The 21258-nt window shown below is 40.5% G+C and overlaps 2 protein-coding genes across 4 annotated transcripts; one reads left to right on the top strand and one right to left on the bottom strand.

The window, feature by feature from the left end:
- Nucleotides 1–303: 303 nt before the first annotated feature.
- Nucleotides 304–1982, bottom strand: BEX2 (brain expressed X-linked 2). The gene is made up of 3 exons (XM_010332196.3): nucleotides 1846–1982; nucleotides 1318–1396; nucleotides 304–939 (listed from the first exon to the last, which is right to left on the bottom strand). Exon 3 carries the CDS (start codon nucleotides 932–934, stop codon nucleotides 548–550), a length of 387 nt encoding a protein of 128 aa, XP_010330498.1. The 5' UTR covers nucleotides 935–939; nucleotides 1318–1396; nucleotides 1846–1982; the 3' UTR covers nucleotides 304–547.
- A 16832-nt stretch (nucleotides 1983–18814) lies between these two features.
- TCEAL7 (transcription elongation factor A like 7) lies at nucleotides 18815–20955 on the top strand. Of its 3 annotated transcripts, none has more exons than XM_010332193.2 (3): nucleotides 18815–18923; nucleotides 19548–19651; nucleotides 20006–20955. In XM_010332193.2, the coding sequence occupies exon 3, from the start codon at nucleotides 20023–20025 to the stop codon at nucleotides 20323–20325; it is 303 nt and encodes a 100-aa protein (XP_010330495.1). In that variant the 5' UTR covers nucleotides 18815–18923; nucleotides 19548–19651; nucleotides 20006–20022; the 3' UTR covers nucleotides 20326–20955. The 3 variants fall into 3 exon arrangements, with proteins under 3 accessions (XP_010330495.1, XP_010330496.1, XP_074247891.1); XM_010332194.3 differs by having other exon boundaries at nucleotides 20003–20955; XM_074391790.1 differs by having other exon boundaries at nucleotides 19998–20955.
- Nucleotides 20956–21258: the final 303 nt, after the last annotated feature.

Below are 21258 nucleotides of genomic sequence, written 5' to 3'. Positions count from 1 at the left end.
ATTTTGATCTTCAGAGAGATATGTCTCTTACATTTCCAAAAAGAGATCCCAGAGGTAAGCTGAAATTGAGATTCTGTCACAAATGTTTAGTAAGTGTTCACATTGCTTTTATAAGGTGGCCATATATAAGTAATATGAGTTCCATTTTGAAAAATAAGAAATGATGGATAAGCAAGAATAAAACTCCCTCTTAATTCTACCACAGAGATAAACATTATTTACTACATATGTGCATATATATGTATATATACACGACGGTTTATGTTCATATTTAAGATTTAAAGTAAAAAAGAATGCAGAGAATGCTTTTTAAAGCTGCTTTATTAACTTCACAATATATAATGAACATCTTTCCATGCAATAGGTAAAACTCCCCTGCTGACAGAAACTTACAAACTGGGTCAGAAACAACATTCAGTTAGAAGCTGGTATCAGGAGACCCACAAGAAGTAAGTAACATCAAAAGGTTTGCAACAAAGGTACACCACAAATATGTAAGTTTAGGAAGCAGGGGTCTTCCTATTAACTTCAGGGAAATCACCAGGATTCAGGGCATAAGGCAAAACTCATCGTGATGGTCATGGTGAGGGGGGTCAGTGCTGACAGCCCGCAGACTATGACTCAACTGCTTTTCCCTCAGCTTTTCCATCAGCTGTCTCACCTCCTCCCCAAGCCTTTCCATATTCTCCTCTCTCATCCTTGCCTGTGGTTCTCCAAGCCTATGCACCATGTCCCATCTATACTGCAGGATGGGCTGCCTAACGCGGAACCGCCTACGATTTCCTCTGGGCACATAGTATTCACCAGCATCCAAAGGGAGGGCCAAGGGCTCCCCTTTATTAGCAACTTGCTTCTTCTCTTCCTTTTCTTCATTTTCCTGGTTGACATTTTCCACGTTGAGATTGTTTAACGCTTGTTCCTCTTTGTACTCCATTACTCCTAGGGGACGAGAGAAAAAAGAAACTCAATTCTTGGTGAACTGATCAGCACCGAGGACAGAGACCCTACTACACACCTTTCAAAATTCAGAGCCCTGGACTTCAAAGGCCTTTTTTAAATTTCATTTTTTTTTTTTCCACCAGAGAGGCCCAGTATGTCCTCGAGGGGGGGCAGTCCAAGCCCCTCCCTCCGGCAAAGCCCACCATCTTCCCTGCAGATCCATCTCCAGGCCTCTGCAGGCACCAAAATGGAGGACGAGGATGGGGCGGGGGAGGGGGAGGATTGAGAAGTGTGGGGTGAAGGCATGGATTGGGGTCTCAGACTGGGCTTTCCTCACGTCCCGACGACCCCCGCCCCACCACCGTCGCTCGCACCGACCTGGGCCTATCCCTGCGATCTCTTCCTCCTCCCGATTCTCGACGCGAGGTGCGCCGCAGCCACACTCAGTCCCGCAGACCTGCAGAAGGGCGGGGGGCGGGGAGCGGGGGCTGCTGCAGCGGAACGCGAGCGAGGACCCGCGCCACACAGCCCCTTCCCCCCCGTCGCGGGCCCGGCGCTCCTCGCCGCCCTCGCCTCGCCTCCCACCCCCCGCCCCCCGCCCCCCGCCCCCCGCCCCAGCCGCCCCGCCCCCCAAGCTGACCACCATTTTCTGCACCCAGAAGGGCGGGGCAGGGGTGTCGGAAAAGCTTGCGCAGGTGGCGGAGGCAGGTGTTTCCGCAGGGTCGTCGCCGCAGGACCGCCGGCTCCCGCGGGGCCGGGCACCGCTCGGCTCACGGAAGGCGGGGGGGCCCGGGGTCTGCTTCACGGTGGGCCGGCTGCGTCACCGCGCGGCTCCCCCGGGTGGGTCATCCTCAGGCCGGGCCGCTCCCCGACGCCAACCCCGGGGATCCCCTCCGGGTCCCTCACCTGCTCCCCCTCCGCTTCCTACTTTCGGGGTCCTCAGGGCCACCTGGAGCAGGTACCGCTGCCGAGAAGGGAGCGAGCGACGGCGGCTCTGACGCCAGAGCGAGACCAGACGCGCTTGGCAGGTCACGTGGGGCTGTTGTCATCGCCAGCGGCTCCGCCCCCGTCACACGCCCCCTCCTGCAGCCCCGAGTCAGGCGGGGCTTTCAGGCCAGCCCCCATCCACACTGGGAGTCCCTTTTAACATCCACAGCCTGGGCTTTGCCACTCTCCCTTCTTTGTGTGTTCTTCGGACTTCCTCTGCCTGCCCAGGAAGGAACATATCATCTCAGGGAGCTGTTAGCCGTTCCCACTCTGGGGACTTGCCTCTCTCTGCCCTTGGCTCCCAGGTTTCACCTCCTTCTGTCCTCTCTCCTAGCAATACTCTTGTTTTCCCTCCACTAAAACTAGTGGAAGAGGTATATCAGAAAAGGAGCCCAAGAGAGTAGACTTTTCTCATTCTTAATACCTTTCTGTACTTTTTCATATGAAACAAAAAATATATATGTCTTAAAAAAGGAAAAAGTTATTTTTACTTGAAAAACGGGATTAAAGTTGGGGAAAACATCCTAACCACCTGTCCTGTTAAATCATTATATAAATATAGACTCTACAGACAGCTGCTTTTTTAGAACTTGAAAAAGGACAGGGCAGCTGATGACTCCCCTTTTGAGGGGCCCCCCTGGACATATGAGGACCTTCTATGAGATGAACTAGTGAGTTGTAGTGCTACAGAGCTTTGTTGGGTTTTCAGAACTAAAAGAAAAAAAAAGACCTTTTTCACAAATTTCTGGTTCAAATGATAATAAGTATGTCTTTATTTGCAGATCAAATAATCATGAATTCAGGAAATCCAAAGAGATCTACGGTTAATCTACTATAGGAGTAAGAACTGATTTTAAGAAGGTTGCAGATACAAGATAAATATTGCAAACTTACTCATAAATTTATCTGGAAATGCAAAGGACCTAAAATAGACAAATACTTTTTAAAAAATATCCTAGGCCGGGCGCGGTGGCTCACGGCTGTAATCCCAGCACTTTGGGAGGCCTAGATGGGCGGATCATGAGGTCAAGAGATCGAGACCATCCTGGCCAACATGGTGAAACCCCGTCTCTATTAAAAATACAAAAATTAGCGGGGCCTGGTGGCCCGCACCTGTAGTTCCAGCTACTCGGGAGGCTGAGGCAGGAGAATCGCTTGATCCCAGGAGGCGGAGGTTGTAGTGAGCCGAGATCACGCTGCTGCACCCCAGCATGATGACAGAGCAAGACTCAGACTCAAAAAGGAAAAGTAAAACAAAAATCCTACAGATCTTGAGAGTTACATTATATTATTTCAGGACTTAAATTGTAATAATACAGTTAATGTAGTAGTAAACACAGACCTGTGGAACAATAGAACCGAATAGGGAGTCCAGAAATAGACTGACACACATGTTGTTAACTAATTTTTGACAAAGATGTCGAGATAATGCAATATGGAAAGTATAGTGTTTTAACAAATGGTGCTGAAATAACAGAATTCTTTTTTTTTTAATTTATTATACTTTAAGTTTTGGGATACATGTGCAGTTCGTGCAGGTTTACTACATAGGGATGTGTGTGCCATGGTAGTGGTTTGCTCCATCCATCGCCCCATCATCTACATTAAGTGTTTCTCCTAATGCTATCTATCCCTCCCTAATCCCCTCACCCCCTGCTATTCCTCCCCAGCCCCCCAGCCCCCCAGGCCCCAGTGTGTGATGTTCCCCTCCCTATGTCCATGTGTTCTCATTGTTCAACTCCCACTTATGAGTGAGAACATGCGATGTTTCGTTTTCTGTTCTTGTGTCAGTTTGCTAATAATGGTTTCCAGTTTCATCCATGTCCCTGCAAAGGACATGAACTCATCCTTTTTTATGGCTGCATAGTATTGCACGGTGTATATGTGCCACATATTCTTTATCCAGTCTGTCATTGATGGGCATTTGGATTGGTTCCAAGTTTTTGCTATCGTGAACAGTGCCGCAATAAAATACGTGTGCATGTGTCTTTATAATAGAATGATTTATAATCCTGTGGGTATATACCCAGTAATGGGACTGCTGGGTCAAATGGTATTTCTAGTTCTAGATCCTTGAGGAATCGCCACAGTCTTCCACAAAAGTTGAATTAATTTACACTCCCGCCAACAGTGTAAAAACGTTCCTATTTCTCCACATCCTCTCCAGCATCTGTTGTCTCCTGATTTTTTTTTTTTTTTTTTTGAGACGGAGTTTCGCTCTTGTTACCCAGGCTGGAGTGCAATGGCGCGGTCTCGGCTCACCGCAACCTCCGCCTCCTGGGTTCAGGCAATTCTCCTGCCTCAGCCTCCTAAGTAGCTGGGATTACAGGCACGCGCCACCATGCCCAGCTAATTTTTTGTATTTTTAGTAGAGACGGGGTTTCACCATGTTGACCAGGATGGTCTCGATCTCTCGACCTCGTGATCCACCCGCCTCGGCCTCCCAAAGTGCTGGGATTACAGGCTTGAGCCACCGCGCCCGGCCCTGTCTCCTGATTTTTAAATGATCACCATTCTAACTGGCGTAAGGTGGTATCTCAATGTGGTTTTGATTTGCATTTCTCTAATGACTAGTGATGAGCTTTTTTGCATATGTTTGTTGGCTGCATACATGTCTTCTTTTGAAAAGTGTCCGTTCATATCTTTTGTCCACTTTTTGATGGGGTTGTTTTTTCTTGTAAATTTGTTTAAGTTCTCTATACATTTTAAATATAGCCCTTTGTCAGATGGGTAGATTGAAAAAAAAATTTTTTACTTTACTTTAAGTTCTGGGGTACATGTGCAGATCTTGCAGGATTGTTGCATAGGTGCACACATGCCATAGTGGTTTGCTGTCTCCATCCCCACCCCAGTCACCTACGTCAGGCATTTCTCCCACTGCTATCCCTCCCCAATATCCCCGCTCCCTGCTGTCCCTCCCCTTGACCCCAGCCCCCAACAAACCCCAGTGTATGATGTTCTCCTCCCCATGTCCATGTGTTCTCATTGTTCAACACCTGCCTATGAGTGAGAACATGCAGTGCTTGGTTTTCTGTTCTTGTGTCAGTTTGAATTGCAAAAATTTTTTCCCATTCTGTTGGTTGCTGGTTCACTCTATTGATAGTTTCTTTTGCTGTACAGAAGCTCTTAAGTTTAATTAGATCCCATTTGTCTATTTTGCCTTCTCTTGCCATTGCTTTTGATGTTTTAGTCATAAAGTCCTTGCCTGTGCCTATGTCCTGAATGGTATTGCCTAGGTTTTCTTCTAGAGCTTTTATGGTGTGAGGCCTCATGTTTAAATCTGTAATCCACCTAGAGCTAAGTTTTGTATAAGGTGTAAGGAAGGGATCCAGTTTCAGCTTTCTGCATATGGCTAGCCAGTTTTCCTAACACCATTTATTAAATAGGGAATCCTTTCCCCATTGCTTGTTTTTGTCAGGTTTGTCAAAGATAAGATGGTTGTTATTGTGTGGCATTCTTTCTGAGGCCTCTCTTCTGTTCTATTGGTCTATATCTCTGTTTTGGTACCAGTGTCATGCTGTTTTGATTACAGTAGCCTTGTAATACAGTTTGAAGTCAGGTAGTATGATGAGTCCAGCTTTGTTTTTTGTTTTTTGTTTTTTTTTTAACTTAGGATTGTCTTGGTTATGCAAGCTCTTTTTTGGTTTCATATGAAGTTTAAGGTGGTGCTTTTTCCAATTCCGTGAAGAAAGTCATTAGCAGCTTGTTGGGGATAACATTGACTCTACAAATTACTTTCGGCAGTATGGCCATTTTTGCAACATTGATTCTTCCTGACCATGAGCATGGAATGTTTTTCCATTTGTGTCCTCTCCTATTTCCTTGAGCAGTGGTTTGTAGTTCTCCTTGAAGAGGTCATTCACATCACTTGTTAGTTGTATTCCGAGATATTTTATTCTCTTTGCAACAATTGTGAATGGAAGTTCACTCATGATTTAGCTCTTTTTGTCTGTCATTGGTGTATAGGAATGCTTGTGATTTTTGCACATTGATTTTGTATCCTGGGACTTTGCTGAAGTTGTTTATCAACTTAAGGGGTTGAGACGATGGGGTTTTCTAAATGTACAATCATGTCATCCACAAAAAGGGACAATTTGACATCCTTTCTTCCTATTGGAGTACACTTTATTTCTTTCTCTTGCCTAATGGCCCTAGCCAGAACTTCCAATACTATGTTGAATAGGAGTGGTGAGAGAGGGCATCCTTGTCTTATGCCAGTTTTCAAAGGGAATGCTTCCAGTTTTTGCCCATTCAGTATGACATTGGCTGTGGGTCTGTCATAAATAGCTCTCATTATTTTGAAGTATGATCCATCAATACCTAGTTTATTGAGAGTTTTAGCATAAAGAGCTGTTGAATTTTGTCTGAGGCCTTCACTGCATTTATTGAGATAATCATGTGGTTTTTGTCTTTGGTTCTGATTATGTGATGGATTATGTTTATAGATTTGTGGATATTGAACCAGCCTTGCATCCCTGGGATGAAGCTGGCTTAATCATGGTGGATAAGCTTTTTGATGTGCTGTTGGATTTTGTTTGCCAGTATTTTATTGAAGATTTTTGCATCAATCTTCATCACGGATATTGGCCTGAGATATTCTGTTTTTGGTTGCGTGTCTGCCAGGTTTTGGTACCAGGATGATGTTGGTCTCATTAAATGAGTTAGGGAGGACTCCCTCTTTTTGTATTGTTTGGAATAGTTTCAGAAGGCATGTACCAGCTCCTCTTTGTACCTCTGGTAGAATTCAGCTGTGAACCCATCTGATCCTGGACTTTTCTGGTTGATAGGCTATTAATTGCTGCCTCAACTTCAGACCTTGTTAGTGGTCTATTCAGGAATTCAACTTCTTCCTGGTTTAGTCTTGGGAGGGTGTAAGTGTCCACGAATTTGTCCATTTCTTCTAGATTTACAGGTTTATTTGCATAGAGGTGTTTGTAGTAATCTGTGATGGTAGTTTGTATTTCTGTGGGATTGATGGTGATATCCCCTTTATCACTTTTTATTGCATCTATTTGAATATTCTCTGTTTTCTTTTTTATTAGTCTGACTAGCAGTCTATCTATTTTGTTGATCTTTTCAAAAAACCACCTCCTGGATTTATTGATTTTTTGAAGGGTTTTTTATGTCTCTCTCTCCTTCAGTTCTGCTTTGATCTTAGTTATTTCTTGCCTTCTGCTAGCTTTTGAATTTGTTTGATATTGCTCCTCTAGTTCTTTTAATTGTGATGTTAGGGTGTTGATTTTATATCTTTCCTTGCTTTTGTAGTGTGCATTTAGTGCTATAAATTTCCCTCTGGACTCTGCTTTAAATGTGTCCCAGAGATTCTGGTACATTGTGTCTTTTTTCTCATTGGTTTTGAAGAACATCTTTATTTCTGCCTTCATTTCATTATTTATCCAGTAGTCATTCAAGAGAAGGTTGTTTGGTTTCCATGTAGTTGTGCAGTGTTAAGTGAGTTTCTTAATCTTGATTTCTAATTTGATTGCACTGTGATCTGAGAGGCTGTTTGTTATGGAAATCATAACAAACAGTAAAACATTGAGAAGTGTTTTACTTCCAAATACATTGTCAATTTTAGAATAAGTGCCATGTGGTGCTGAGAAGAATGTATATTCTGTGGTTTTGGAGTGGAGAGTTTTATAGATGTCTATTACGTCCACTTGGTCCAGATCTGAGTTCAAGTCCTGAATATCCTTGTTAATTTTCTGTCTCGTTGATCTGTCTAGTACTGATAGTGGAGTGTTAAATTCTCCCACTATTATTGTGTGGGAGCCCAAGTCTCTTTGGAGGTCATTAAGAACCTGCTTTAACCTGGAACCAACCTAAATGCCCATCAACGATAGACTGGATAGGGAAAATGTGATACATATACACCATGGAATATTACACAGCCATCAAAAACGATGAGTTTGCGTTCTTTGTAGGGACATGGATGAACCTGGAAACCATCATTCTCAGGAAACTGACACAAGAGCAGAAAATCAAACACTGCATGTTCTCACTCATAGGCGGGTGTTGAACAATGAGAACACATGGACACAGGGAGGAGAGCACCACACACTGGGGTCCGTTGGGGGGAAATGGGGGAGGGACGAGGGGGTGGGGAGGTGGGAAGAGGTAGCATGGGGAGAAATGACAGATACAGGTGAGGGGAAGGAAGGCAACAAACCACACTGCCATGTGTGTACCTGTGCAACAATCTTGCATGTTCTTCACATGTACCCCCAAACCTAAAATGCAATAATAAAAAAAAAAGAACCTGCTTTATGTATCTGGGTGCTCCTGCATTGGGTGCATATATATTTAGGATAGTTAGCTCTTCTTGCTGCATTAATCCCTTTACTATTATGTAATGCCCTTCTTTGTCTCTTTTGATCTTTGTTGGTTTAAAGTCTGAATGACAGTATTCTTAAAGGAAAAAAAGGAGCTTTGCCTTTTACCTATACTATACACAAATTAATTCAAAATGGATCATATGCCTAAATGTAAAAGCTCAAGTTAGAAAACTTCTAGTATAAAACATAGAGAAAAGCTTTACAATCTTTGAGAAAACAATTCCTTAGGAAACAAAAAGAACAGATCACAAAATTAAAAAATGAAAAATTGGACTTATCAAAATTTTAAACTTCTACCATTTAAAACACATGGTTACAAAAATGAAGTGAGAAGCTGGGAGTAAATATTGACAATCTGTGTATCTGACAATGGGTTTGAATTCATAGCATGTATAAAGACCTTCAAAAACTCAAAATAAGAAGGCAAATAATGCAATAAAACTAATCAAAAGATTTGAATAAACATTTCACAAAACTACATATGCAAATCACCAATGAGCTCATGAAAAGATGTTCAACCTCATTAACTATCAGGGAAATGTAAAATAAATCTAGAATGAAAAACCTCCGCACACCCATTATAAATGCTAAACTTAAAAAGTCTGACAGTCCCAAGCAGTTTTGAAAATACTAAACAACAGAAACCCTCATTGATTGTTGGTAAGAGGTTCAACGACTCTGAGACTTTGTGGCAGTTTTTTGAAAAGTTACACTTAGATTTACAATATGTTCTGGTAATTCCAGTCTTAGGAATTTTCCCAACACAATTTAAAACATATTTTCTCAAAAATATTTGCATAGGAATGTTTATAGAAGTTTCATTTATGATATTCCCAGAGTTGATAAAAATCCAAATGTCCAATAAGTGAATTGATGAATTGTGATGTAGTCATACATTTTAATGCTGCTAAACAATGAGAAAGGGAAAGGTTATTGATACAAGCAATACTGTATATGAATCTCAAAAAAAAATGAAAAAGAAAATTCTGTCTGTAAAGATACCAGCCACAATTCAGTGTTTTCTGCATGATTGCATTTATAGAAGTTCTACAACAGGCAAAACTAATCTATATTGATACAAGTTGGATCAAATAAGTTTTTGCCTGGCTTGAAAGTTGGGTTTCTTTAAATTGCAAAGAGGCATAATGGAACTCTCTCAGCTGAGGAAAACATTCTGTATCTTAATAGGGTAGTGACTCCATTGGCAAATACATTTGTTAAATGCATTGAACTATACAGTTAAAAGGTGCGTATTTTATTGTACATAAATTATAGCCCAATAAGATTGGCTAAAAATAAAATATTTAGGAATAAATCTAATTAAATACTTCCAAGACCTATACACTGAAAATTATGAAATAGTTTCAAGAACATTAAAGAATAACTAAATAAATGTAGGGATTACCATGATCATGGATTGAAATACTCAATATTTTAAGGATGTCACTTATATCCAAAGTCATCTATAAATTCAGGGCAATCCATATGAAAACTTCAACATATCACTTTTTGTTGATGATCAAATTCCAAATATGCGTACAAAAATACAAAGAGCCAAATATAGCCAAGGCAGCCTTTAGATGAAGAACGCTCCAAAATGTCCACTACTAGATATCAAAATTGAATACAGTTATATTAGTATAATATTATCTCAAGGATTAAAATGTGTCTGTGTCTGTATGTGTTTGTCTGTATTATATGGACCTGTGAAACATAAGCATTTACACATATATCTGTAATAGCACTTTAAAAATTGCTAACAATTATCAAATACCCAAATGTTTTTTATCAGCAAAATGTATAAATAAATTACATATTTTCACAGTGGAATCTTATTCAACAATGAAAATGTACAAATTGCAACTACAAGCAATATGGTTGGGCCTTATAAGCATAATGTTAATATCAAGAAGTCAGAGAGAAAAAAAGCATTTAATGTATAACTTCATTTATATGAGTTTAAACATAGGCAAAACTAATGTGTAATGTTCGAATTCTTGGTAGTAGCACTCTTTAGTAATCACTGGAATGAGGATTTTACAGTGTTGGTAATGTTCAGTTGCTCTTTATTGTTTTAAATGCTGGTTCAATGGTTTTACTTTGTGAAACTTCATTGAGCTATAAACTTCTTATATTTTATTTTATTTGTTTATTTTGAGACAGAGTCTCATACCATCCATTGTCCAGGCTAGACTGTAGTGGTGGGATCTCGATTCACTGCAGCCTCTGCCTTCCAGTTCAAGCGATTCTCCTCCCTCAGCCTCCCAAGTAGCTGGGACTACAGGTGTGTGCCACCACATCCAGCTAATTTTTTGTACCTTTTTCGTAGAGATGGGGTTTCACGATGTTGGCTAGGCTGGTCTCAAACGCCTGACCTCAGGTGATCTGCCCACCTCAGCTTCCCAAAGTGCTGGGATTACAGGTGTGAACCACTGTGCCAGCCGCTATAAACTTATAATTTGGGCATATTTACATATGTATTTATACTTTATTCACTAAATGCAAAACAAACAGATATCCTTCTTGTCATAGTAAATTGTTAAATCTAAAACAATTTTCACACTAGAGGTGGGAATGTAATTTGGTACATTTTTTATAGAGGGCAATTTAACAGTAATTATTAGAATTTTTAGAAATAGCTGTACTATTTGATATTGATATAGTTATTTCACTATTTACATTGTTCTACAAAAATTATCTAAATGTGTGAAAAGGTTTATGCATGAAGATATTCATGGTAGTAAACAAATAGTAAAACAATGGGAAAAAAACAAAATATGCCAATATTGATTATTTGGCTTAAAGAAGTTATTTCATATTCATATCATTGAGCTCCATAAAACAAATGGGTATTTATGATAAAGAAAACTATTCATTATTAATACTTTAAATAATAGCAAATTAAATTAAAAACAGCATGCTCAATGGGATTCTAATATATACGCATATATATGTGCAAACATGGAATGTAATAGATAAAATATAATTATTCCTTATTTCTGAATATACTTATGTAAAAGGATATTAAAACAATTTCTACACATGAAACCACCAGAAACAAAAATATAAATAAATACAAACTAGGAAAAATGTGCAGAACATATATCATGAATTCATTTTAACCTCATTTTTCCATCAGAAAAAAAGTGATGATCAATTTCTATCACTACTTTCACAAGTGTACTTAGAATACAGGATAAGCTACTATAATATAGCAGCCCCAAACATACAATGGTTCACCGTGAGATAATTTCTTCTCTCAGACAAAAATGTAGTTTTTCACACAAAATAGACCAGAGATAGAAAGGGAGTTTGGGGCAAGTGGATTTGTCTACTATATGAGGTCAGGGGCCTTCTATTTTGTTGCTCTACCATTTCCTAGAGTGTTGATCTTATATTTCTTCTGAGTTTTAATACAGGAGAGAGGAAGGAGGAAGTAGAAAACAAACTATTCTCTTTTGAAGAAATGATACAGAAGTTATACAATCCACATCTACTCACATTCTATTGCAAAGAATTTGGACAAGTAGACATACTTGGTTTCGAAGGATGCTGGGGAATGTTAGTTTCTAGTTGAGTGATGAAGAGTTTTTCTAGGCAAGGTGGCTGAAGCCTGTAATCCCAGCACTTTGGGAAGCTGAGGCCAGGAGTTTGAGACTAGCCTAGGCAACATAGCGGGACACTGTCTTTCAAAAAATCAGCCAAGCATGGTGGCACATGCCTGTAGACCCAGCTATTAGGGCGACTGAGGTGGGAGAATCGTCTGAGCCTATGAGGTCGAGGCTGCAGTGAGCCATGAGCATACCACTGCACTCCAGCCTAGGTGACAGAGGGATATCCTCTCTCAAACAGAAACAAACAAACAAAAGCAAGAGGTCTTCTAAAATGTTGGGGAGTAAAGTTCTATTACCTAAAGGAGGACAGAATAAATTGTCACTAGGGACAATTAGTGCTCTTGGCTAAAATGAATGATGCAATAAAATTATTCAGCAACCAAACTTTGGCAAAGTTGATCATCTGAAATACATTCACACAAAACTCAACATAGTGTAAAACATAAGGTTTTCTCTATTTTTATCTAAGAACATTAGTATAGCATAAGGCAACTCCGATCAACCATATTCACTATAACTTGGTTGTACAGTACTTAAATTTTATAAGTATCATCGATTATGGATATCTAGGAATGGATTTCTGAGCTTAAGGTAAATGTATATTTTTAATGCATGGGTCTAAGTTCTATACAGTAAGATTGAAAAATCCAGATTTCATGACTTGAAAATAAGTGAGAAAGGCCTTATAAGAGTGCAGAACACAGATTTTCTGACTCATGTCACAAACTGCTTGCAGTGAACCACTTTCAGACAATAGACATCATCCATAGACACTTCTAAAGAAGGAGAAAGTGGACTTCTATCCACAAGCAGCATGAAATAGGACAAAGCAACTAATGGGAGGTATGCTGGGCCCAGGTCCCTTCAGACAGGTCTCCTTTCTTCTTCCCATCCTAATTCTACATCCTGCCCATCCTCTGAGACTCAGGTCAAAGTACTTTTCCTCCTTGAGGCTTTTTCTATTTGGGACCAATCTGGCATTGCCTTCCCCTGGAACCTCTTGGCCTGACAGTCAACCCCTCCCGTTAGCTCTTTCTCCATGTGGCCTCATGTAAAAGGTATTCAGCCCACCCAGAGACAGTAGAATTCTCAACAGGGTAGACCCTTCCTCTGAGATCCAGCACTTTCCATCCAAAGTACACAGGGCAGTTCTAGGCATCTGGGGAGCCTCCAAAATAATTATTGACTCAGCAGTGAACAAAGGGAAGGAGGTTGAATGAAGATGGGAGAAAACATAGGCATGTATTAAGACAGTCCTCATTCTAAAACTGGATTAGTTCCCAGGCTGAGCACTAACTAGTTATGTAACCTTGGACATCTTACTTAAATTTCTCTGAGGGAGAGGGGGCGAGAATGGAGGAACACCAGAGAATGGGCCACTCTAATAGTTTATATATAAGATGATAAGGGCCTAAAGGACAGATCCAGCTGTCACAGTGAAGAAAGACAGGGACTTGTTGCTTAGGGAAGGAGTAAAAATCAAACAAGGCTCTGAGATTTCAAGACAGAATGACCAGAAAAATTAATATGACAGGTAGGGTTAATTGATTAATTATTATTATTATTATTTTTGAGACGGAGTTTCGCTCTTGTTACCCAGGCTGGAGTGCAATGGCGCGATCTCAGCTCACCGCAACCTCCGCCTCCTGGGTTCAGGCAATTCTCCTGCCTCAGCCTCCTGAGTAGCTGGGATTACAGGCACGTGCCACCATGCCCAGCTACTGTTTTGTATTTTAGTAGAGACAGGGTTTCACCATGTTGACCAGGATGGTCTCGATCTCTTGACCTCATGATCCACCCGCCTCGGCCTCCCAAAGTGCTGGGATTACAGGCTTGAGCCACCGTGCCCGGCAGGGTTAATTTGTATTAAGAGTCCAGTACCTCAGTCAAAGATGACTGAATTAGCAACAAAGGACTGAAAAGTGTAGTTAGCACCCATAGACCTGTACTTACCAAATTGTGTCATCTGGACAAAGGCAAACTCTTTGTTGTAGTCAAGAAATTAACCCCTCAGGTGATTTTTTTACTGATTACAAAATACTACCTTCTTCCCAGAGGTAACCATTATCTTAACTAGTACAGTAATTATTTCCTTGTTGCTCTTCAGAGTTTTACCACCTATGAATGCCCTTCCAACCATTTACTTTTGCTTGCAGTTTAACTTTATGTAAACTCAATCATACTGCTTTTATTTATTTGGTCTTTATACTACTCAAATTATGTCAGTTAAGTCCATCCATGTTTTTATGTATAGATTTATTTCATTCTCATCGCCATTTACTGTATCACTGAATGAATGTAACATATTTATTCATTCTCATCTTTATGAATATTATTTTCTAATTTTTGGTTATCTAAAAATGATATTTCTATTAACATTCATATACATCTCTGATGGGTATTTATTAGAAGGTGGATTACTGGGTTATAAATATCCATATCTTCACCTTTAATTAGATCATGCCAAAATGCTTTCCAAAGTGATTGCATCATTTACACTCCCGTCAGAACATTTTTTTTTCTGGATACTAGTTCTTCTTGAGTTATATCTGAAATATATTTAAAAGTAGTTTAGAAAAATAAAACAAAACCTGAGTGTTTCCACCTTTATGCTAGAACAATTTTCAATTTATGGTCAACCTGTTTTTATTCCCAACCACTCCTTTTCTACCATATTATTTCAAAGCAAATTCCAGACAGCATATATTTTCCATCTGTTGATATATCAGTATGTATAACTAAAATATGAGATCTTTTAAAATTTAGCCATAATATCATCATTACACCTAAAAATAACTCCTTAATATCAAATATCTATTCAGTGTTCAAATTTTCATTTGTCCCATAAATTATCATGGTTTCTTTTGTTGCATTTGTTTCAGTGAGGATTCAACACTTTACCCTTGCTTGATATGTCTCTTAATTCTCTTTTAATCCAAAGTTTCCCATTCGTTTTTATAAAATATGCTTTTATTATGGTAAAACATATATACCTTAAAATTTACCATTTTAACCATTTTTAAGTGTATGGTTCAATGGATTAAGTGCATTGGCATTGTTGTGCAGCCATCACTACTATCCATCTCCAGAACTTTTTCATCTTCCTAAGCTGAAACTCTGTACCCATTAAATGATAACCCCCCACTTTTTGCTTCCCCCACCTTCTGGCAATCACTGTTCTACTTTCTGTCTCTATGAATTTGACTACTCTAGGTACCTCATATAAGTGTAAACATAAAATATCAATCCTTTTCTTTCTGGCTTATTTCACTGAACATAATGTCTTCAAGATTTGTCCATGTTGTAGTATGTATCAGAATTTATTTTCTTTTTAAGTCTTCTATATCCCATTATATGTATATACCACACTTCATTTATTCATTCATCTGTCCATGGACATTTCTTGCTCTGAAATCTACTGTGCTCATATTAATCTAACCATTCCATCTTTCTTATGATTAGTGTTTCCATACTATTTCATTTTTCATTCTTTTACTATTAACCAATATGTGTCTTTAAGCATGTTTCTTCAGAAAACCAAATACCACACATTCTTGCTTATAAGTAGGAGTAAACATTGAATACATATGAACACAAAGAAAGGAACAACAGACACTAGGGCCTACTTGAGGGTGGAGAGTGGGGAGAGGGTGAAGATTGAAAAACTACCTATCGGGTACTGTGCTTGTTAACCTGGGTGACAAAACAATCTATACACCAAACTCCTGTGACATGCAATTTACCTATATAAAAAACCTGCATGTGTACTGATGGACCTAAAATAAAAGTTAAAAAAAAAAAGTTTCTTAAAAAAAGCAAAGAAATGGTTTGGCATTTTTACTCAATCTTTCAATCTCTCTGTTTTAGTTAGTGTTCCTCAGAAAGACAGAACTGATAAAGACATATATGAAAAGGGATGTATTAGGGGAATTCGCTCACTTGATTGTGGAGGCAGAGAAGTCCTACGATAGACTGTCTGCAAGCTGGAGAATGAGTAAAGCTGATAGTGTGGCTCAATCCAATTCCGAAGACTTCAGAACCAAGGAATCCAATGGTGTAATTATCAGTTTGAGGCCAAAAGCCTGAGAGCCCCATGTGAGGTGTGTGGTAAGGGTGGCAGAGGGTGGCTGCTGGTCTGGTTCCTGGAGTCGAAAGGCCACAGAACCTGGAGTTATGGTGTCCAAGGGCAGGAGAAGAAGATTGTTCTGGCTCCAGTAGAGAAATGGTGAAAATTCACCTTTCCTCCACCTATTTGTTCCATTTGCTCCTTTAGCCGATTAGATGGTGCCCACCCACCTTGAAGGCAGATCTTCCCCCACTCAATCCGCCAACTCACATGTAAATCTCCTCTGGAAATACCCTCACAGACACACCTGAGGAGGCCCAATCATTTTAATAAAAAGCAAAATCGCCTAGGTTTCCCTTTGAGCAGGAGAGAGACTGGCTCAGTGCCCACTGAAGCATTGAGAATAAATAATCCTTTATCAGCTATCTGAGTGACCCTTAATCTAGTCAAGCCGACACCCAAAATCAACCACTACACTCTCTTTTTTTAGATGGCATGCTTAGGAAATTAATATTTGATGTAATGAGTAGTACAGTTGGATTTAAAACTAGTATTTTGCTATTTGCTTGCAGATGTTCCATCTTTTTATTGTTCCTTTTTACCCTTTTCTCCTGCCTTTTTAATAATTAATTGAGATGTGAGGAGCTAGATGTCAGCAAAATGACAGAACAGGACTTTCCTGCACTCAACCTCCCACAGAAACATCAATTTGAACAACTATCTGGGCACAAAAATACTTTCACAAGAGTTAAGGAAAACAGTTGACAAATTATAGCACCTGGGTATAGAATAGAAATAAGAAAATATACATTGAAAAGGATAGGAAGGATAGTTTTACATTACCCACATCACCTCTTCCTGAACCCCAGGCTGTACAGCTTGGAGCTACCATTCACTTGGGGAAGGAGAGGGAAGTGAACACCAGACTTTTTCTTGGATCCCAACACTAGGCCTATCCCAGTAATACCCAGGGACAGGACAGGCCCCCATGGTCCCAGACTCTAGGTCAGTACCTGCAGACTGAGCCTCCAGGTCTGCTTTAGCACTAGTCTGGATCCCACAGCCCCAGGTTCCAGGCCTGCTCTAAAAACTCAATGACTAGGCCTGCCCCACTGTCAAATTGACCCTCTGGGCTTCAGGGCTTCAGCCTCACCCCCCATCCCTGGTGCCAGACCTGCCCCCACATACTTAGGCTTTAAGCCTGCCCTTGGTACTTGTCAGTCATATATTAAATGTTTTACACATATTAAATATGTAATTTAGTCCTGAAAACTCTGTGAGATACTTGAAACTATTAGGCACACTTTATAGACGAAGTGTAGAGAAGTTTCAGTATCCAAGTTTTACATCCAAGTTTATACAAAAAGTAAGTAAGTACTATTAATTCAAACTAGGATCTGTCCAATGCCATTCTTATTACTAATAGGCAAAGTATTCCATGCCTGGATCCTTCTACCCATTTTGTAACTCTGAGTCTAACCATCTGCATTAAAAGCTGTTCACAGAGGATTCAGGAATTCTTCTCCCCACCAAAGAATTTTTTGCCTCGATCACAACTAATCATTACTTAATAACTGTGTCAATAACACTGTACTCTTTTTAAGAATTTTTTTAATGTCCATTTACCTTTTTTCTGGAGCTATTTACATCAAACTGATCAGTGGTAACTTTACATTCATAATGAGCTGCAATCTCCCTAAAAACAACTTATAAGAAGTTTACACATCCCCCTTTCTGTTGCATATATTTCAAGCTAACAAATTAAGAGAAAATCTACTTAGACAAGTACCCAAATCCTTAGCAACGAAAAGTTTAGTGTGTTGGGTGACTAAATGGGGCTAATTTTTGTTAGTACTACCAGTAACTTTTCAATACATCAATATGGCTAAATAAGGTCATGGAAAACATAAATAGGAGGAGGATGTCTGAGAAAAATGAAAAACTATTCTATTCTGAATGAAAGTGTTGAAAAACGTTGGGATCTTTGAGGTACAGTATTGAAGAAAAAGGGTAATGGGCATGGTATAAACTGGGAGAAAGAGGGCATGATACTGAGCACAAATTCGTAAAAATTGTGAGTCACTGTTGAGATCTGAAAATCTAAGGGCAAAGTGCTGTGGATTTATGGTCTCAGTAACTCACCTAATGGAAGGACCTCACATGCCCAGGAGCCCCTCAAAAGGGTAGGTTCCAACTGCCCTGTACATTTTAAACTTCAAGAAATGTTTCTGCCTAGAGGGTCTATATTTATATTATGACTTCAGCAGCAGAAACAGGTGGCTGGCCCTTTTATCCTCCTATCTTGAATCTTTTTCCAAAGGTACATATCTTTATCATATTTCTGATTATTAAAAGTATATAGTGCATGGAAAAATTGGAGAAGAATAAGAAATTATCAAAACAAAAGTAAGAGACACAATCCAAATCATTACCTCCTTTCCTAATTCACGCCATTCCCCACAATCTGTTTTCAAGGATTGGACTGCAAGGGAAATGATGGTTATTAGTGGCTGAGGGGAGATTGGGTGGAGGAAAGACTACCACTTTTCTTTTCTTATATCTTAAAAAAGGATAAGTAATCCTTTCAGCACAACCAACACACACACACACACACACACACACACACAAAACAATCGTTAATATAACTTTGGGAAAATGCAGTCTCTCCCTGGTAATCTGAGAAAAGCAAATTCTGACCACAGGGAGAAGGGGCCACTTTTGACTCTGGAATTAGCAAAGACAAAAATGAGTGACAGGGCCTGGTGTGGTGGGGGTGGGAATTGGTAAGCAGGTCCACTTCTGCAGCGCTGCTGGTGGGAGGGGAAAGTGGGGACCAGAGATGGGGGATGACATAATCCTCACGTGATCACGAGCTGACGTGAACCGAAGTCCTTATATTCCTGGGCTTCTTTCTCCTCTGGGTACCAGCTCTTTACTGCCCTGCAAACGAGCGTGCGTGCTTGTTGCCAAGGGAAGGAAGAGGTAAATTCTTTAAATCCCAGCAGGTTGGACTGAAGGAACCCTGGGTCAGTAGTGGGTGGATCTAATGACTGAAATAGGTCCGGGCTTGCTTTCGCTAAACCCCTGAAAAATCGTCGGAGATTGTATCTTTTGTAGAGAAACCAGGGGGGTAGGTCGAAATCTTTTGAGAGACACCCAGGGATTTAGTGATAGCTCCGAAATAATCGGCTTCTCTCACCTTGGCATGCTTTCTTTTTTATCCTTCTCCCGGTCTTTCTCCAATTTTGTTAGAGAAAATTTTAGTCCTGGGATGTGGGTTGGTGGGTGGAGAAAGGCCGAAATCCCGGGATGGAGACAAAAGAAATTTAGAGATCATTCGAAAATAGTTCGCCTCCCTTAATGCCAATGCCAGCCTGTGGTGGTGGGGTAGGTCTCGGGATGGAGAGAAGGAGGGAGACGCGGGCCTTGCAAGGCCCAGGCCTGGGGGTCAGGAGTGGGGAGTGGGAACAGAAATCGTGAAGGAAAGGATAGAGACAGGAAGGAGGGACCAGGAGGTAGAAATCTGGGGGCGATGATGCTGATGATGAGAATCCCAGGTTCAAAATAATGACATCTGCCTTGTCTCTGGGGCTGGTTGATCCACAGATAGCGCCTTCCTCCCCGCCCCTTCCTTTTTGTCTGCCGGTCACCGAGTCTGCGTTCACAGACCTCTGGGGGAAAGAAAAAGAGCAGGAAACGATCCCGCACAGGTCAGTGTGAAAGAGGCACCTAGACTGAGATCTCTGAGGGTGAGAGTCGGGAAGGGCAAAAGCTAGGCGCGAAATTTGCGGCTTCACGGTCCATCTTAGTTTCTGCTTCCCCTCTCCCGCCTATTGGAGAGGCCATTCGCCCTGTCTTCTGGGGAAATGGTGGGTTCCTGAGGTGGGAGGGGAGAAAAGAGGGAGATGAGAGGGTGGAGGGAGCTGCGGCAGACTTCTGAGGTCTGGACCTGTGGGGCCGGGATGGGAAATTAGGCAAGTATCTTGCCTCAGAGAGAAACTGACAACCCTGATTCAAAAGTAACGAAGCAATTCGTCTCTCCATTTTTCCCTGGAGTTAAGCAGGAAACAACAACAACATCATGCAAAAGCCCTGCAAAGAAAATGAAGGAAAGCCAAAGTGCAGCGTGCCAAAGAGGGAGGAAGAACGCCCCTATGGAGAATTTGAACGCCAGCAAACGGAAGGGAATTTCAGACAGAGGCTGCTTCAATCTCTCGAAGAATTTAAAGAGGACATAGACTATAGGCATTTTAAGGATGAAGAAATGACAAGGGAGGGAGATGAGATGGAAAGGTGTTTGGAAGAGATAAGGGGTCTGAGAAAGAAATTTAGGGCTCTGCATTCTAACCATAGGCATTCTCGGGACCGCCCTTATCCCATGTAATTCATTTCCCTGAGAAGTCATTATTTTCTGTTATTAATGTTGCCACTGCTTTCTGTTTGTCTGTATTTTCTTGTTAAAGATTTGCTATCATTTTACTCCAATCCTTCGATGTTGCTGAGATTTACATATGACTCCTGTCAACATCTCATCTTTTTACCCAATCTTATTCATTTAATAAAGAGCTCTCATTCATTTGCATGGAAAAATGTTCATTGTATATTGCAAAGTAAAAATAATGAGTTGCAAAACAGTGTATACATATAGTGTGTGTGTATATACATACACTTTATTTGTACATTTCTATGTGACATAATACAAAGGAAAGTGTCTGATTTTATTATACACCAAAGGTTAACAGTGAATCTCTTTTGTCTGTTTTTTCTTTTTTTTCTTTTTGCCTATCTGCATCTTCTCACTTGCCAAAAAATGGTTATACGTTTATGTGTGTATATTACTTGTGTCACAAAAAAACCCTAAAGTAGACACAGTAAAATAACTTATTAATCACCTTTGGAAGGCAATGAAACACTTAATAAACTCTCAATAACAGAAGCATAAAAATGAAATGTAAACCTCCAATTACCTCTGGATCTATTAGCCAGAGGAATAAACTGGCAATTATTACAGATACACATGTTTAAGACTCAGTCTTTTCATGGGGAAAATATTTGCCTCACAGGGCTGCTGTGGGGAGGAAATGAGGCAGTAACAGCTGTGCTCAGTGGGATCTTGTTCCCCCTGTGCATACAGACCCCCAACCCACTATAGAAGCACCAATCACTTGAGGGTGGACCTGGCATAATTCAACTTGTACTCAGGAACAAGTCCAGTAGCAGAGGTGGGGGCTTCCCTATCAGTCCTCTGCTATTGAGCCCTGTCTCCTCCCCTGGGTCCTGCCACGCCTGCCCAACACTGCTGCCTCTTCTGCTGGAC

This window comes from Saimiri boliviensis, chromosome X (assembly GCF_048565385.1).
Source record: "Saimiri boliviensis isolate mSaiBol1 chromosome X, mSaiBol1.pri, whole genome shotgun sequence".
In the NCBI taxonomy this organism is placed as follows: Eukaryota; Metazoa; Chordata; class Mammalia; order Primates; family Cebidae; genus Saimiri; species Saimiri boliviensis.
The sequence above is the reverse complement of the archived record's forward strand: the minus strand, read 5'-3'. Positions and strand labels throughout refer to the sequence as shown.

What these genes read in the sequence shown, in the direction of transcription:
- TCEAL7 (XM_010332193.2), top strand. Translation starts at nt 20,023, where the DNA reads ATGCAAAAGCCCTGCAAAGAAAATGAAGGAAAGCCAAAGTGCAGCGTG.
- BEX2 (XM_010332196.3), bottom strand. Translation starts at nt 934, where the DNA reads ATGGAGTACAAAGAGGAACAAGCGTTAAACAATCTCAACGTGGAAAAT.